Genomic DNA, 19,556 nt, shown 5'->3' on the forward strand with positions numbered 1-19,556 from the left:
AGACCAAAAGGTATAAAATTTCTAAAGTATTAGCATAAATTTTATGACCATCAATTAGACAATATTTTCTCTTATATTCCACCAAAAGCAGAAGCAACAAAAGAAAGGAAAATAAATTTAACTTTAGTAAGTCAATAGTTATTGTGCTCAAAGGGTCCTATCAAAAAGTTAAATTAGAACCCATAGAATGGAATGAAATATTTGCAATCTTATATCTGATAGAAAACTCATATATAGAATATAAAGTGAACAATAAAAGGGAAAAAAAACTGAACAAAACTTATATATATTTATCCAGAGAAGGTACAAATGGTCAATAAGCACATGAAATATTTCTCAAAATTATTCATTAGAGAAATTTTTATAAAATCATGAGATAACATTGTGATCATTATAATAGAAAAAGAATAAACAGTAACAAGTGTTGTCAAGGATGTGGAAAAATTGGCACCCTCATATTTTGCTGAGGAGATGGAAAATGGAACAGCTATTCTGGAAAATAGCTTGGCAGTTCATCCAAAATTTAAAGATGAAGCTACCGTGTAACTCAACAACTTTTCTCATATGTACATATCCAACAGAACTTAACATATATATTCATACAAAAATACATACATGGATTTTCATTTTAGTTTTATTCATAATAACCAAAAAGTGGAAACAAATCAGAAAACCACAAATTATATGATTCTATTTAAATGAATTATCTTGAGTTGGCAATTTCACCAGGACAGAAAATCGTTTAATTTTTGCTAAAGGGTCCAGGCAGGTGGGGCAATATTGAGTGACTGCTATTGATTACAGGGTTTCTTTTTAGGATGATAAAAATATTTTGGAGTTTGATAGTGGTGATGACTACATAACTCTATGAATAGACTCAAAAGTACTCAATTCTACACTTTAACATCTAATTTTATCTCAGTTGAAAACTAAACAAACAAAAACAAATCCTATCATATATTTAACATGCAACACAAAGCATGGCATATAGAAAATCCATAATCAACAACAGCTATATTACTATTTTATCAATTTTTCCTAAAACTACTTACTTGCAAACAGTGTATTATAAGAATGACTTATTCAACTTTATACAAAATAAATGTTGTGGGAAAGAAGACATGATTTATAGAACTATGTGTTTCACAGACATAATGCTAAAATAAAAACTCAGCAACTCAGCAGGCAATTGTGGTCTTCATTAGCTTCATTCCCTAGAGAGATGCATTACTCCCTGATATCATAGACTTAAAATGAATACAGTTTTATTTGCTATTTCATCCAGCAGAAAGAATCAATCTTCATTTATTGATATCTATGAAATGTTTTTGACCACATATTCAACTTTAACAACCAAAGAACTCATGTGGCTTTCTAATATAATCATGTAAGGATTTTTTTCAAACAAATCTAGGTGAGGGAAAGTTATATAGGTCAACTAAATTATTTTGAGATTTTATTTTATATTAAAATTTTACTTTAGTGTCTTGCCACTTGGAGTATAATATGGGATACATGGGCAATCTTGTAATCTCACTGCATATCACAGAGCAAGACATTTACTAACTATGGCAAATAAAATAAAAATCAGAAAACTGATAAAAGTGGAGGTAAATCAAAAGAACAAAAAGGTAAGTTGTTTTAGTTCAGAGCTATTTTTAAAGTTTGTCTTAGATGATGGCAGATATGAATTATATTTTAGTGCTGAAGACCTTAAACTACCATTAATTTTTGCTTTTTAAATGCTTTATGAGTTTGCTTTCCTTTGAAAGTCTGGATCAGTAAATTTGCAATTAGACCTCAATATCTTTCTAATGTATATTTATAAACGTACTTAGTCAACTATCTGACATATTTCAGGTCTTCAAAAAACTAACCAGGACTTCTTACAATCCACAGGATGAGAAACACAAATTCAGGATCTATATTATATGACTCTTTTTCAAATATTTGTTGATGAATTTATAATTTACAAGTGATTTCACATTCATTATCATCATTCAATTTTAATCTAATTCATAACCTTGAATTGGTGGCAAATGAAGAAATGAAGACTCATAGTTTAACTGCTGGTCCCAAATCAAGCCAATATCCACTGATAGTTTGAAAACTCACACCCAGAACTTCTGAATCCAAATACAGTTCACCCCATCTCCAGGTTACTCCCTAGTGGAGATTAGTTGAGTCCTATTATATTGATTTCTAGTGCCTATTGAGGAGTCACTCTTTTCCTAAATCTGTTCTGCCCTCTCCCCATGGACTTTTCAAGATGGCAACAATTAAATGCAAAGATTTGACTATCCACTAATGCTAGAGAAAACCACCTTAATTGCTTTCTCAATTCACATTAACTCTTTCTTCTTCCACATTGTATTACTCTGGTCTTTCCATGATAGTTCTGCATTCTCCATTCATAGTAGATGAATTTTACATGCTGTATGAGTATCATACTCTGAAAACTGAAAATAACTTGAGGTCTACTCATCTAGGTATATTTTTTACAAGTCCTTGCTTTTATTTTATTTAAGAAAATGAGGTACAATTGATATAGCACATTAGTTTCCTGTACAAATAATGATTCAATGTTTGTATATTTTGCAGAATGACCACCACAGTAGTTCAGTTAACATCCATCTTGACACATGGTTGCAATTTTTCCCCATATGATGAGAACTTTCAAGATCCATTCTCCTACTACTTTCAAATATGCAATAAAGTTTTATTAATTATAGTCACCATGCTGTACATTATATCTCCATGACTTACTCATTTTATAACTGGAAATTTTTAATGTTGAGTCCCTTCACCCATTTCACCCACTCTCAAAACCCTGCTTCAGGCAACAACCAATCTTTGCTCTAAATCCATGATTTTTTTTTTTTCCAGATTCCACATGTAAATGAGGTCATATGGTTATTTTTCTCTATTTAACTTATTTCACTAGGCATAATTCCCTCAAAGCCCATCCATGTTGTTGCAAATGGCAGAATTTCATTATTCTTAATGGCTGAACAATATTTCATCATGTATATGTATCACATTTTCTTTTTCCATTCATTCATTGATGGAAACCAAGGATATTTCATGTTGGTATATTTAACATCACTCTTTTAACAGTTTAATGCACATTGGTCAACACAGGAAAATGTCAAGAATCTATCTATCTATATATATGTTCCTATATATATATATATCAACATATATATACATGAGTTCACAGCTTATCTCAAGTTAATGATAATTGATCAAAATAATACTATATCTGAACACACATTCTTACTTTCCCTGGTGGCTCAGACAGTGAAGCGTCTGTGTACAATATGGGAGACCTGGGTTCGTTCCCTGGGTCAGGAAGATTCCCTGGAGAAGGAAATGGCAACCCACTCCAGTACTCTTGCCTAGAAAATCCCATGGATGGAGGAGCCTGGTGCAGGCTACTGTCCATGGGGTCACAAAGAGTCGGACATGGCTAAGCAACTTCACTTTCATTCACTTTCTTACTTTCAATAAAATACTTCCCAAAAATGACATTAATAAAGAAGAATCTTACCTAGACCATGTCTATGCGTTGACATTGGTGGTAAAACAGTCCAAGTCTTGGTTTTGGGGTTGTAACATTCAACAGTGTTCAATGTCTTCAAGCCATCTCGACCTCCAATTACAAAGAGTTTGTCATCAATAACAGCCACACCAAACTGCAATCTCCTGCCGTTCATCATCCCTGCCTGGATCCACAAATTTGTTCTGAGGTCATATTTCTCTATGGTTGTAGCTCCTGATAAAATATAAATCAAAAAGTCACTGTTTACTATGAATCCAAAAAAGAATCTTCCCAAGACACTGCACAAATTAGGATATGAAAACGTTCTTGTCACAATCACTTTTCTTGAAGAAAACGATGGCAAGAAAACAAAGGGAGTGGTAACTTAAGTACCTTATTTTCTCTTCTTGGCAGAGAAGGCATTAATGATTAAAGTAGACACATATGTTCAGCTTATTGAATTACATAATGATCTCATGCTAAACTACTGACTCAATGAAATCATTATTTAGCATGACAGTTCTGTAAATTTTATAGTTTCCCTTTATCATTGTTTGCTATAAAAAAAAGTAATATAAGCCTAGCCTAAAAAGAAATATATTAAAGTCCTTTTAAATAAATAAGTTACACATGTTATCTGTATAATTTCTGAGAGTTGAAGAGAGGTTAATTTAGCAAATCCTTTACCAAATTGCTTTAAAATTTGTCTTATGTCTTAAATAACAAAGGTTTTAAAAGTCAGCTTTAAGATATGCAAACAAATGTTAGCGATGCCTTTTTTTTTTTAACCTTATTTTTAATAAAATGCATCCAGGAAATAGCAATAGAATTTAGATACATGAAATGATCTCCTATCCTTATCAACTATGTTATAATCTAAATAAAATAGCTTATCTTTCCTAAAAGCTTTTTAATGAATAAGTTTGAGAAATGCAGTGAATCTGACTAGTAAAATTGAAATTGAGAGAATAAGCTAAATCATTAATGACATATGTTTTAAGGGATTCAGTTAAATATTTCACATTAAAAATATCTAACTTGAACTAATTCACAAATGTTTATATGATAAGTTATAAGCCAGTAAACACTGATCTTGCTCTGTGTTTCATCATGTTTAGACTCATATTCATCAATGTTACATCCTTAATGATTAAATATCCCTACATTTACAAGTCAATGTTTTGTGTACTTTCACTTATGCACTAAAAATTATTTTACTTGTAATATATTACAAGTTTGCAAACTAGGGAAGACATTCTTCAGAGGTCTCATTTACTCATAGAACCTAACAAGCAATGAACTAAACAAATATAAACTTGGCAGGAAAAGTTCTACTAATTGAGGTAAAAATGGTGTAAATTATGCTCAATTTTTATTCAAAAGTGAAAAAGCAGTAATAATATAAATACTGAGTTAGAATGAATTAAATTTGGCTTTCTGATATTATTAAATGCATTAGCTAATTTTCATACAGCTAAATATCAAGTATTATAGTACTATTAACATTGCTAGAGTAAAAATGAACTTTAATATTCATGAAAGTTATTTGAAACAGTTTGTTAACATAAAATACTATTTAAATAAATCTGCTTATTTTATGCTTAAATGTAATTATTATGAAAGTGAAAGTCTCTCAGTTGTGTCCGACTCTTTGCTACCTCATGGACTATACAGTCCTTGGAATTCTCCAGGCCAGAATACTGGAGTGGGTAGCCTTTTACCTTCTCCAGGGGATCTTCCCAACCCGGGGCTTGAACCCAGATCTCCTGCATTGTAGGTGAATTCTTTATGTTTTACATTAAAAGTTTTATTCAAATACACAAAATTTGAAATTCCAAGGTGAACTAAAGTATTAAACAATTTCAAGGTCATCTGAATTATCAAAGCTTAATAGCACTGGAATGCCATGAATGTCTCAAAACTGAGTTGTATGTTATATGCAAATGCCTCTCTCTTATGACTAACTCTTGACAAATCATGACAGAAGAAATAGTATAACCTAATCGTAATTAATCCATTGCCAAGAAACCCATATTTTGCAGATCTGGGTATGCAAGGAAATAAATGTCTGAACAACTATTTTCTTAATCTCCAAAACCTTGATCAAATTTTCTGCTGGGAATCTAAAGTATAGTCATCTTTCTAAGAGAAAATCATTGAAAATATGTGAAGTCAATGGCCTCTGAACAACCAAAGATGATGCTATTCAAAGGGAATATTGAGAACTGGATTTGAGATTCAAAGTATCATTCAAGCAAACTAGGCATGTCTTAAACCTCAACACATGGCAGGATTTTTAGTTTTTACAGTGTTTTTCCTCTAGCTGTAGATTTCAAAGGTGACCTATATATTTTTATCCTAAAGTAACTATTCAAAAGCAGAGACATTACTTTGCCAAAAACGTCCGTCTAGTCAAGGCTATGGTTTTTCCAGTGGTCATGTATGGATGTGAGAGTTGGACTATGAAGAAAGCTGAGCACTGAAGAATTGATGCTTTGGAACTGTGGTTTTGGAGAAGACTTTTAAGAGTCCCTTAGACTGCAGGGAGATCCGACCAATCCATTCTAAAGGAGATCAGTCCTGGTGTTCTTTGGAAGGAATGATGCTAAAGCTGAAACTCCAGTACTTTGGCCACCTCATGTGAAGAGTTGGCTCATTGGAAAAGACTCTGATGCTGGGAGGAATTGGGGGCAAGAGGAGAAGGGGATGACAGAGGATGAGATAGCTGGATGGCATCACCGACTTGATGGACGTGAGTGAACTCCGGGAGTTGGTGATGGACAGGGAGGCCTGGCGTGCTGCAATTCATGGGGCTGCAAAGAGTCGGACACGACTGAGTGACTGAACTAAACTGAACTGAACTGAACTACATCAGAAATAGGAATGCATTCCTATATTCATTATGCAAAATTTTAAAGTTGTTTAAACTTACTATGGCTATTGTAAAAAATTATCTCAAATTAGCAGCCTAACAAACACACACTATCTCTTAGTTCTGAAGGTCAGGCATTCAAATTAGATCTTGTGTTAAAATCAAGGTGTTGGCAGCTCTTTCTTTCAGGAGGCTCTAGAGAAGTGGTGCTTAGACCTCACATGTTCTTTGTGACCTCTTCTTCCATCTTCAGGGCCCGCAACATAGTGCTTCTCTGACAGTAATTCTTGTGATTATAATAGGCTCACCCGAATTTAATTTGAGTTAATGTAGAAAAATCTATTTAAGATTAGCCAATTAGCAACCTTAATTCCCTTCACAACCAGCCCCTTTCCTGCACTTGCTATGTAAACTAACATACTCATATCCTGGGGATCCCTGGGTCAGGAAGATCCCCTGGAGAAGGAAATGGCAACCCACTCCAGTACTCTTGCCTGGAGAATCCCATGGAGGGAGGAGCCTGGTAGGCTACGGTCCATGGGGTCACAAAGAGTCGGACACGACTGAGAGACTTCACTTCACATACATACATGTTAGTCGCTCAGTTGTCTCTGACTGCGATTTCATGGACTGTAGCCTGCAAGGCTCCTCTGTCCATGGGACTCTCTAGGGAAGAATACTGGAGTGGATTGTTATTGCCTTCTCCAGAGGATCTTCCTGACCCAAGGATCAAATCCAGGTCTCCTGAATTGCAGGCAGATTCTTTACCATCTGAGCTATAAGGAAGTCCCATAGATATCTTTGGGAGGCATTATTTTCCTACCCCAGAAACCAAAGTCTATGTTCACTCTACTCTTCAGTTTTGATTAGTTAAAAAAAAAAAAGAAATTTTAGTAATATAAAACAAATATTTTTAATATAAATTTATTTATTTTAATGAGAGGTTAAAAAATAAAAAATTTAAAAATAAACAAGTATTTCTTGATTTGTAGAGTTTACTATAGTAGTCAGTAAATTATTTCCTCATTTAGTCAGCATGTAATCTAAATATTTTATCTAATTTGCAATGATCATGAAGTTAAAAATATGCCTGCTCTTTTTCTAATAAAAGTTAATAATAATAATATTCTGTAAGGAATTTTCTTACTAGCATACCTCATTGGTTGTCTATATAAACTTCCTGTGTTATACTTGTAAACATTTATCAACTTTTTTTTTTTTTTTTTTGAGTCCTGTTGTTTCCTTTACTTTTCCCCTTGGTGGTTTCCTGAATCAGAGAAAGGATGAAGCCATTCTGTCTAAGCAATATTACCCTGTGTTGTTCCTTAAAGTAAAGACAATATTTTTCATTACATAAATTAAGAACAGAATATGAATAAGAGTGAACTGCTGGGTTCGATCCCTGGATTGTAAAGATCCCTTGAAGGAGGGCAGGGCATGGCAACCCACACCATTATTCTTGCCTAGAGAATCCCCATAGACAGAGGAGCCTTGTGGGGGTTGCAAAGAGACAGACACGACTGAGCAACTAAGCACAGGAAGTGTTGGTTAGCAATGCATTTGAAAGAGATTAAAAAGGAAATTTTACTTTAAGACATAGTTACTCTGGGGTTCCTTTGTTTATGAAACTATCACTGGTTTTTTCAAATGCCTGCAAAGTGGAGGCACAACTTTAAAATGTGTGACTGCAGGCCAAATAGCAGCCTATTTTCATAAACTCTCATTCAGTAATCTGTATGACATTGGAAGATGGCTTCCAGCTTCAGATGAGAACACAGCCTTGCCAGCACCTTGCTTTCAAGCCTTTTGAGATCTTGAGCAGAGGAAACCAGACATGCCTTCCTGGACCTGTGACCCACTTGTGAGCTAAAAGTTGGTACTTGTTTTAAAAAGTGTTTATGTCAATGTGTTATAGCAGTAAAATAGTTCATTTTATTTTTCATTTTTAAATGTATATTTTTTCCAACTTCAGTAACATAACCAGAAGATATTAGATACAATACAAACACAAAAGTGTTTTTCTCATGACAAAACAAACAGCAAACTCCTTTCTTAAAATACAAAACTGAGAAAAAAGTGCTCAATATGTTATTAAAGTGTGGTTCTAGGTATCTTTGGAATTGTTCATACATACAGTCAAATGTGATTATAAATTACAGATGGTTTATTTCATATCTATAATTCAAATATTTAGCAATGATACTTGTCTTGAACACTGCACAGAATAAAATGATAGGAATTTTCTAAAGACAAAATAGATGACACAAAATATAAAGAAGCTAAAGGCTTTTATTCAACTCAATAGAAAGGACTTCAGGTATCACAGAGAGTTTTTTTTTTTTTTTTCTTTTGTCTGCTAAGTTGCTTCAGTCATGTATGACTCTTTGCGACCCCATGGACTCTAGTCCACCAGGCTCCTCTGTTCATGGGATTCTCCAGGCAAGAATACCGGAGTGGGTTTACCATTTCCTCCTCCAAGGGATCCTCCCTACCCAGGGATCCAATCCAGGTCTCTTGCATCTCCTGCCTTAGCAGGTGGGTTCTTTACCACTAGAGCCACTTGGGAAGCCCAAACTGTAATTTTAATATAATACTAATAAGCTTAGTAACAGGGCTTCTGCAATGGCTCAGTGGTAAAGAATCCACCTGCAATGAGAAACTCAGAAGAAACAGTTTCCATCCCTGCATCAGGGAAGATTCCCTGAAGGAGGAAATGGCCAACTCGCTCCAGTACCCTTGCTGAGTAATGCCATGGACAGTGGAGCTTGGTGGGCTATAGTCAATGGGGTCACAAAGAGTTGGACATGATTGAGCAGAGAGAGCACAAGCTTAGTTACGTGACTTTCAATACTTTTTACAAATCTGCAAATCAAAATGGTCTGAGACAGTTGAAAATAGCAATAGCTGATAGTGAAGGAATAACCAGGAAAAAAATGCATTGTTTTAACTCAGAACAAACATTTATGGCTATTACAACAAAACACATTATATAATGACCAAAGAGCATCATGGCCCAGTAATAAGTAATGTATCCTGATGCCATGCCCAATAATAAGTAATGTATCCTGATGCCATCAAACTTTAGGAAAGATTAAATTAGTCAGATGTATATACATTTTTATAGAAAACAATAAATATTGAGAAGAATTCTGGAAAAATTTTAAAGCATTGGATACTTTTAAAAATACTTAAGACCTCAAATTTTAAAGAAAATATTATTAAAATGATATATTCTGAAGTTTTCATATAATAAAAATTTCATGTATCTACATACTTATGAAAAATATAATTTCAAGATAAAATTCTTGTACTTACAAAAAAAGTATTATTGCAGAGAAAATATCTTTCAAAGACAAATGAGTCTTTACTCTTTAGGTAATCCCTTCTAAATTTTTAGGATGGTATTGCAAGCATTTCATAATTGCCATAACACTTTCATATGTACCAAGCAAACAACCAAGGAAATTCTAGATCCAATATAAATATTTGTAAAATGATAATAAACTGATATATAGCTATATAAAGACAGTCCCCAACTGTGTTTCAATGGTTTGACTTAATGATTTTTCAGCTTATGATGGTGTGAACGTGGTATGTATTCAATAGAAATCTTAAGTTGAATTTTAATCTTTTGCTGAGCCAGCAATATGAAGTACAATACTTTCTTGTGAGGCTGGGCAGGGCAGTGAGAAGCAGTTCATATGTGGCCACATCATCACAAAGTTAAATAACTAATATTCTTACAACCATTCTACTTTTCACTTTCAGACAGTATTCAATAAATTACATATGATTTTCAACACTCTACTATGAAATAGGCTTTGCATTAGATGGTTTTACTCAATTGTAGGTAGACTGAGCACACTTAAGGTGGGTTAGGCTAAGTTCTGATGTTCTATAGGTTAGTGTATTAAATACAGTTTCAGCTTACTATACTTTGGACTTGCAATTGATTCAAGACATAAATTATAAATTGAGGAAGAGTTGTATAGAGATATAAATATATAGGGGCTTCTCTGGTAGGTCAGATGGTAAAGAATCAGCCTGCAGTGTGGAAGACTAGGTTTGATCCCTGGGTCGGAAACATGCCCTGGAGAAGGGAATGCAATTCCTTTTATAAAAATCACATAGATTGTATAAAGAACAGAACTTATTTAAATAGCACCACTAAAAGTAAATTATCTAAAAATGAAGTCAACAAGATAGGTTCCAACTCTAGACAAAAAAACAATGAAAAACTTTATTGAATAATGTTAATTTAAATGAATGGAAAGAATCATATGACTTTTGAATGAGGTAGTTTGCTATTATGGAAATCATAATTATCTTAAAATCACAATTTATATAATAATGATATTTGTACAAGGTATTTATAAAATTGTGATTGTGTTTCTCTGAACATTCAAATGTCAAATGTTAGGAAATACATTTTTAAAGGTGAGACAGTCTCTAATACAAAGGAATCCGGAGAAAAAATTGGTCTATGAAATATTAAAAAGTATTTTATAACCTCAAATATTTAAAAAATGTGGCTATGGAATTTAGAAAGATGGTAACAATAACCCTGTATGTGAGACAGCAAAAGAGACACAGATATATAGAACAGTCTTTTGGACTCTGTGGGAGAGGGCGAGAGCGGGATGATATGGGAGAATGGCAGTGAAACATGTAAAATATCATATGTAAAACAAATGACCAGTCCGGGTTCGATGCATGATACAGGGTGCTCAGGGCTGGTGCACTGGGATGACTCAATGGGATAGGGTGGGGAGGGAGATGGGAGGGGGGGTTCAGGGTGGGGAACACATGTACACCCACGGTGGATTCATGTCAATGTATGGCAAAAGCAATACAATTTTGTAAAGTACAAAAATAAATAAATCAATAAAACTGAAAAAAAATGTGGCTTTATGATGAAAGAAAATGGCTATATTAATGAACATGAAAAGAAAGTCAAAAACAACTTTAAAACATGTGAGTATAATATGATAAAAGTGGCTGTACAAATCATTAAAAAAAACATTTTATTATTCAGATGAATAGTCTTGGGGTAATCAATTGTCTTTTGGAGAAAAAGTCATGGAGACTTTTGTCTTACTCTTTTTAGAAAAATGAGATTTAGGTGTGACATGGGTTAAAGCACAGCAAAGAGGGATACAGAACTAGCATGTTTACAGTGTGCTTCTCAGAGACAGGGTAATTTTTGGTAACATGCCTTTGATCACATTCTACTAAAACCTTAAACATCCTAGAAGATGAAAATGTAGTTGATAAATGTTCAATTCTAGGTGGGCCTAAGAGCAATAGTTCAGGAGGAAAAACCTTAAGACTTAGAATTTTTTTAAGTCTATATAATCACTAACCACTCAAATAATATAGTTACATCAAAAATAAAGAGACAAATTAAAAAAAAAAAACTGACAGCAAGACTTAAACAACTAAACAAAATTTAAAAAAAAATAGCAAAAACTTTTTGCATCAGTAGCAAAGAGTGAATGTCAATATATCAAAGCTTTTATAAACTAAGACATTAATTACAAACATTAAAACATCTTTAAATATGTAAATTATGTTTAATATGTTAAGAGAAATATGCTAATGTCATTAGCAGACAATAGAAAAGCAATATGAATACCACCTGCATATTGAAAGATTTACTTATGCATTTCTAAAATTAAATTATTTTATTAAATTTCCAAAAGGTTTAGAAAATTTTTAATTTTGATAATTCACATCAAAACACACTGACTGATATTAAATCAATTCAAATATGTTCTAATAGAACATTATTAAACATCATTTCTTTATTTTTTCATTTTCTTTTTTTTTTCATTTTATTTTATTTTTAAACTTTACAATATTGTATTAGAATTCGCCACAGGTATGTATACCTGTGTTCCCCATCCTGAACCCACCTCCCTCCTCCCTCCCCATACCCTCGCTCTGGGTCGTCCCAGTGCACCAGCCCCAAGCATCCGGTACTGTGCATTGAACCTGGACTAGTGAGTGACTCGTTTCATACATGATATTATACATGTTTCAATGCCATTCTCCCAGATCTCCCCACCCTCTCCCTCTCCCACAGAGTCCATAAAACTGATCTATACATCAGTGTCTCTTTTGCTGTCTCGTACACAGGGCTATTGTTACCATCTTTCTTAATAAATGTTCACTGAGCATAAACATTGTACAGGAGGCAGTGATCAAAACCATCACCAAGAAAAATAAATGCAAAATGGTTGTCTAAGGAGGCCTTACAAATAGAAAAGACATGAAAGGCAAGGAGAAAAGGAAAGATACACCTATCTGAATGCAGAGTTCCAAAGGAAAAGCAAGGACAAATAAGAAAGCCTTCCTCAGTGATCAATGCAAAGAAATAGAGGAAAACAATAGAATGGGGAAGACTAGAGATCTCTTCAAGAAAATTAGAGATACCAAGGGAACATTTCATGCAAAGATGGACACAATAAAGGACAGAAATGCTACAGACCTAAGAAAAGCAGAAGATATTAAGAAGAGGTGGCAAGAATACACAGAAGAACTGTATAAAAAAGATCATGACCCGGATAACCACAATGGTGTGATCACCCACCAAGAGCCAGACAACCTGGAATTCAAAGTCAAGTGGGTCTTTAGGAATTACCACTATGCACAAAACTAGGGGAGGTGATGGAATTCCAGTTGAGCTATTTCCAATCCTAAAAGATGATGCTGTGAAACTGCTGAACTCAGTATGCCAGCAAATTTGGAAAACTCAGCAGAAGCCACAGGACTGGAAAGGGTCAGTTTTCATTTCATTCCCAAAGAAAGGCAATGCTAAAGAATGCTCAAACTATCGCACTATTATACTCATCTCAAACACACTAGCAAATTAATGCTCAAAATTCTCCAAGCCAGGCTTCAACAGTACATGAATCATGAACTTCCAGATGTTCAAGCTGTATTAAGAAAAGGCAGAGGAATCAGAGATCAAATTGCCCTCATCTGTTGGATCATCAAAAAAGCAAGAGAATTCCAGAAAAACATCTATTTCTGCTTTATTGACTATGCCAAAGCCTTTGACTGTGTCAGATCAGATCAGATCAGTCACTCAGTCGTGTCTGAATCTTTGCAACCCCAGGAATTGCAGCACGCCGGGCCTCCCTGTCCATCACCAACTCCCGGAGTTCACCCAGACTCACGTCCATTGAATCAGTGATGCCATCCAGCCATCTCATCCTCTGTCATCCCCTTCTCCTCCTGCCCCCAGTTCCTCCCAGCATCAGAGTCTTTTCCAATGAGTCAACTCTTCGCATGAGGTGGCCAAAGTACTGGAGTTTCAGCTTTAGCATCATTCCTTCCAAAGAACACCCAGGGCTGATCTCCTTCAGAATGGACTGGTTGGATCTCCTTGCAGTCCAAGGGACTCTCAAGAGTCTTCTCCAACACCACAGTTTAAAAGCATCAATTCTTCGGCACTCAGCCTTCTTCACAGTCCAACTCTCACATCCATACATGACCACTGGAAAAACCATAGTCTTGACTAGACGAACCTTTGTTGGCAAGGTAATGTCTCTGCTTTTGAACATGCTATCTAGGTTGGTCATAACTTTCCTTCCAAGGAGTAAGCGTCTTTTAATTTCATGGCTTCAGTCACCATGTGTGGATCACAACAAACTGTGAAAAAGAGAGATGGGAATACCAGAACATCTGACCTGTCTTCTGTAAAATCTGTATGCAGGTCAAGAAGTAACAGTTAGAACTGGACATGGGATGAAATAATGGTTCCAGATAGGGAAAGGAGTATGTCAAGGCTTTATTGACATACTTATACGTATGTCACCCTGCTTATTTAACTTATATACAGAGTACGTCACGAGAAATGCTAGGCTTGAGGAAGCACAAGCTGGAATCAATATTGCCAGGAGAAATATCAATAACCTCAGCTATGCAGATGACACCACCCTTAAGGCAGAAAGTGAAGAAAAGCTCAAGAGCCTCTTGATGAAAGTGAGAGGAGAGTAAAAGTTGGCTTAAAACTCAACATTCAGGAAATGAAGATTATGGCATCTTGTTCCATCAGTTCATGGCAAATAGATGGGGAAACAATGGAAAAAGTGACAGAATTTATTTTTTTGGCTCCAAAATCATGGCTGCATGGTGACTGCAGCTGTGAAATTAAAAGACACTTGCTCCTTGAAGAAAGGCTATGACAAATGTAGACAGCATATTAAAAATCAAAGACATTACTTTGTCAGCAAAGGTCCATATAATCAAAACTATGGTTTTCCAGCAGTCATGTATGGATGTGAGAGTTGGACTATAAAAATTGCTGAGTGCTAAAGAATCGATGGTTTTGAACTGTGGTGTTGGAGAAGACTCTTGAGAGTCCCCTGGACAGCAAGGAGATCCAACCAGTCCATCCTAAAGAAAATCAATCCTGAATATTCATTGGAAGGGCTGACTTTGAAGCTGAAACTCCATTACTTTGGCCACCTGATGCACAGAACTGACTCATTTGAAAAGACCCTGATGCTGGAAAAGATTGAAGGTGGGAGAAGGGGATGAAAATGTATGAGATGGTTGGATGGCATCACCGACTCAAAGGACATGAATTTGAGTAATTTCTGGGAGTTTGTGATGAACAGGGAAGCCTGAAGTGCTGCAGTCCATGGGGTCACAAAGAGTCAGAGACAACTGCGCGATTGAACTGAACTGAGCATAAAGTCATACTACTTGAAATTTTTAAATTAAATATTTAGTTTTATAGCTAAAGTTTGTCTAATACTAGCCAAGTTTTTCTAATTTATATTATTAAAAAAAAATGCCCTCTTAAGTAACCTTTTTAAAAAGTTTTAAAGTTTTTTTTTTAGAAATACTTTCCTTATAATACTTATAAGAAATTTTCTAACCTTTGTTGAAAATGTCAGCACTGATAAATGAAAGGAAACATGGCTTTTTGGACAATTGGGTTCTAGTTGTATTATTACTGGCTGTATGATGCTGGAGTCCAGCTCCAGCAGCCAGGGATTCAACCTGAAGAGGTGAATGGTGTCGGCGAATGAGACAGCCTCTCCCAGTTTTCTTGGACTGCCTGTTTATTTCAAGTTTAAGATTCTCTTTTATACTTTTACAAAAACATTAGGCCAGAGATTTGACATTTTCAGTTCCCCCTCTCCCAGATTTATTATTTCCACAAATCACTGTTGCTCTTCAAACAGAGTTCCTGCTTCAGAGATTCTCTTGGAATCAGCCTTATCATCTATTCTCTACCTCCTCTAATGTGTCCTATAGTTAACTTGTGATTACACTGTAACTCATGCTACACTCCTCAGTTTATATTTATCTTCCTAAATCCTGTTTTCCCCTAACATCCTGAGCTCACTATCTCTTAAAAAGGCTTCTAGCTATAGTATCTCTAAAAATTCCTAACTTCTATAAGCTATAGTAAAATATGCTAACTTTACAACATTTCTTAAATCTTTAACTTCTGTTTTAATTATTTCTAAGCCCTAAATTCAGTAAACCCCTTTGCTATAAACATCCTCCTCACAAATAGGCTTCAGATAGCAATCCCTCCCATGGCCTCAAGCTACAGCCTATGTGCTCATCCTGCAACATTCTTTTGTAAAAGTCCTTGAACAAATGTCAATGATTAACTTTATGAATTATTTTCTGAGCACAGCTGCAGAAGACTTTGTGCCTTCTCATCCTCCTCTCAAGAACAATAAGCACCTTAATATTCCTTTTCAGTCAACTCAGTCGAGGAGAGGAAAAGACAAGTCAGAATTACAAGGCGTAACTCCTTAATCCCGGGTCCTTGCCTGTGGAATGAGTGCCTCCTTTTTGTCAGTAATGCCTAACACGGCTCCCAACATCTCCCCCTTTTTTATTTTTTAGAGCATAGGTATGAAACTCAGTAGATAGAGCAGAAACACTTCGGCTGAGTATTCTGAAAAGGCACGGGGCTATTACACAAATCAGAACTAACAGGCACAAGCACATGGCCGCATCAATCATTATTGTAGAAAAGGATCTATGGGAAAGATACCCCTCCAGATTTTCAAAGAGGGAATTAGAAAGCCATTGAGAGGAAAAGTCAGACTCCGCCTGTTTCATATTCTGAATATCCTGATGTAACTTAGAAATATCAATACTAAAATCTGAATGATTCCAGATGCCTAAAATATGATTCCTAATGCGTTCCCAAGAGTGCATGGACTCATTCACTTGTAGAGGGGTAATGCACATCCATTTAAATTCAGCATGGCACCTTAAAGACAATTTAATTTTTTAATTTCTTGCCACATAAGCAGAACTGCTTCTTCTAAAGCATTGACCTTATTTTCTATTTTCTTATCTCTAATTTCCTAAGAGCTACGGAGACATTTTTGGACAGCTTATTGACAAACGGGGCTGTATGCACTTCTTTTGACAAATGACACAAATAAAAGCCACTGAAATGCCTTTACATAAGTGCAATTAAAAAAAAAAAAAAAAAGCATGAGACTTCATTGATCTCCACCTAAATTATAAACTCTTGGAAAGTACATTTTTGTCTTTTTCATTAATGAGCACTCTCCCTTATAAAGATATCTTAATTGAAGGCTCTTTGTGATCTACTGATGTTTATTCATTTCAAACTGAGGGTTTACATTAGTACCACATTTACATGAAAGTACAATGGCTTCTACATATCTCTCAGTCTTTTACTTCTCCTTCTCCATGAGTCTTTATCATGGAAGTAAATTGAGTTAGCCCTGAGAAGTCTGTTTCCCCTTGTCAGTGAAGAACCACACATTGGAGTATTAAGATCTGGTACATATGAAATGCACCCAAACACATACTGGCTTATTTCCACGTGGGTGTGTAAAAAGATACTTGATTTAGAAAAAGGATGCACTTATGTATGGCACATTCACTGGGAGATTGACCAAGAAAATGTACTCAGTACTCAAGAATTTATAATTATGATGGCTTTTTTTTTTTATCCCAGAACACTAATTTATTATTCAATCCATATTCTTTGAAAGACCCACACAATGTACAGATAAGTGACCCAAATTCTCTGACTACTAAAAGATAAAATAAAGTTTTCACTAGACTAAATTTTGACGAATTTAACTTATAATTTTAGCCTTGATCCATCCTCAGAAGAGACTTTAGAAATGAATATAGCCAAGTAGCAGCAGCAGCATAGCCAAGTTAGTCACTAAGCTTTGTCTCTTTCTACTGAAGATGAGGCTATGAAAGAAAACTTCACCGACAGGTGATTCACTTTTGATTTAAGAGAACCTTCCTTCACTCATCATAATGCAACATAGCTTCTGTGCTGTGTGTGTTCGGTTGTGTCCAACCCTTTGTGACCCCATGGACTGTAGACTGTCAGGCTCCTCTGTCCATGGGATTGTCCAGGCAAGAATACTAGAGTGGATAGCCATTTCCTTTCCCAGGGCATCTTCCTGACCCAGGGATTGAACTCACATCTCTTGCATCTCCCGCACTGATAACCAGGTACTTTACCACCAGAACCATCTGGGAAGACCCAACATTGCTTCTAGGAGCTGAAATTCTTTGTAGACTCCTTGGTAATTGTATAAACAACCAGAATTTAATTTAACACATGAGCAACTTTCCTGATTCTAAAGATTGTTAAGAAAGCAAATACCTTGACTTTACATAGTTCTTCCCCTGAGAGTCTTGGAGAAGTATGATGCCCCCCTTAAAATATCTTTTTTGAAAGTGAAAGTTACTCAGTCATGTCCAACTCTTTGCAACCCCATGGACTGTACAATTTATGGAATTCACCAGGCCAGAATACTGGGGTGGGTAGCCTTTCCCTTTTCCAGGGGATCTTTGCAACCCAGAGATCAAACCCAGGTCTTCCACATTTCAGGTGGATTCTTTACCAGCTGAGCCACCAGGGAAGTAACAAGAGTACTGGAGTGGGCAGTTTATCCCTTCTCCAGCAGATATTCCTAACCTAGGAAACGAACTGGGGTCTCCTGCATTGCAGATGGATTCTTTACTAAATGAGCCTTATATATCAGGGAAGCCTGGTAATTCAACATCTATCCCCAAAGTCAATTCTTTGTGTATGAAAACAAAAACAAAACCAGGTTTAGGCTGACATGATGTTATTAGTGATTTTGAGTTGTTTCTACACCTTGATTAAAAACTGGTGACAGTGAACTGGTAATCTCCAAAGATATACTTCAAGTTCAAATAAGGTACTGAAGTGGAACCAAAGTGATCGAATGGAGTTATTGAGGCAGACATCAAGTAGAGCAGTCCTCAAAAGGGCAAAGATGAAAGAATAAGCTTTCTTCTATTATATTGCTTTTCTTCAGAAAAAGTCATACAGCATTTTAAAGTTATTTCCCCCACCTAACTGCAACTGCTCAGGTTTCTCTGACACAGAATTGCAAGTGAATCATTTTCTTAAAGCTGTATGATGATCACCATTGTGTTAAATGCTTTAGAAATTATCCAGCTTCAGAATTTCAGTATAAAAAGCTGTTCTTTAAATGTTCATGATAGTGCAGTCTGTCCAGTTCAAGCCAAGGAAGTAAAAATCAGGTCAAGATGGTTAATTCCACCTATCATTCAATTTCCATTTTTGTCTTTCAACAATACTGACAATGATGAAAAATATGATGAGACAAATTCAGGATAAAATGATCTAGCCATGTATTTTGAATATAGAGAGAAAAATATCAGTTTGTCCCTGCTGCTGCTGCTAAGTCGCTTCAGTCGTGTCCGACTCTGTGTGACTCCATAGACAGCAACCCACCAGGCTCCTCCGTCCTGGGATTCTCCAGGCAAGAATACTGGAGTGGGTTGCCATTTCCTTCTCCAATGCATGCATGTATGCTAAGTCACTTCAGTCATGTCCGACTCAGTGTGACCCTATGGACAGCAGCCCACCAGGCTTCTCTATCCATGGGATTCTCAAGGCAAGAATACTGGAGTGGGTTGCCATTTCCTTCTCCAAGTTTATCCGTACAGTTAGATAATTTTAAAATTTTATATATATGAAAATCTAAAGCACCACTAAATATGCAAATATCATAGAACATGCTCAATAATAAGATGATTCAATAAGGAAACTCAAGGAAATTAAGTTTACATTTCATAGTTAATAATTAATGTTTTCTTTATGAT

At 35.4% G+C, this 19,556-nt stretch overlaps 1 protein-coding gene across 1 annotated transcript in view; it reads right to left on the reverse strand.

Moving 5' to 3' along the window:
• KLHL1 (kelch like family member 1) overlaps positions 1–19,556 on the reverse strand; it is a 526,330-nt gene that overhangs the window by 112,632 nt on the left and 394,142 nt on the right. The window contains exon 7 of the mRNA NM_001193055.2: positions 3,551–3,775. Within this exon, the coding sequence (NP_001179984.2) occupies positions 3,551–3,775 (225 nt within the window). The remainder of the gene's footprint in view (positions 1–3,550; positions 3,776–19,556) is intronic.

This window comes from Bos taurus, chromosome 12, assembly GCF_002263795.3.
Source record: "Bos taurus isolate L1 Dominette 01449 registration number 42190680 breed Hereford chromosome 12, ARS-UCD2.0, whole genome shotgun sequence".
NCBI lineage: Eukaryota > Metazoa > Chordata > Mammalia > Artiodactyla > Bovidae > Bos > Bos taurus.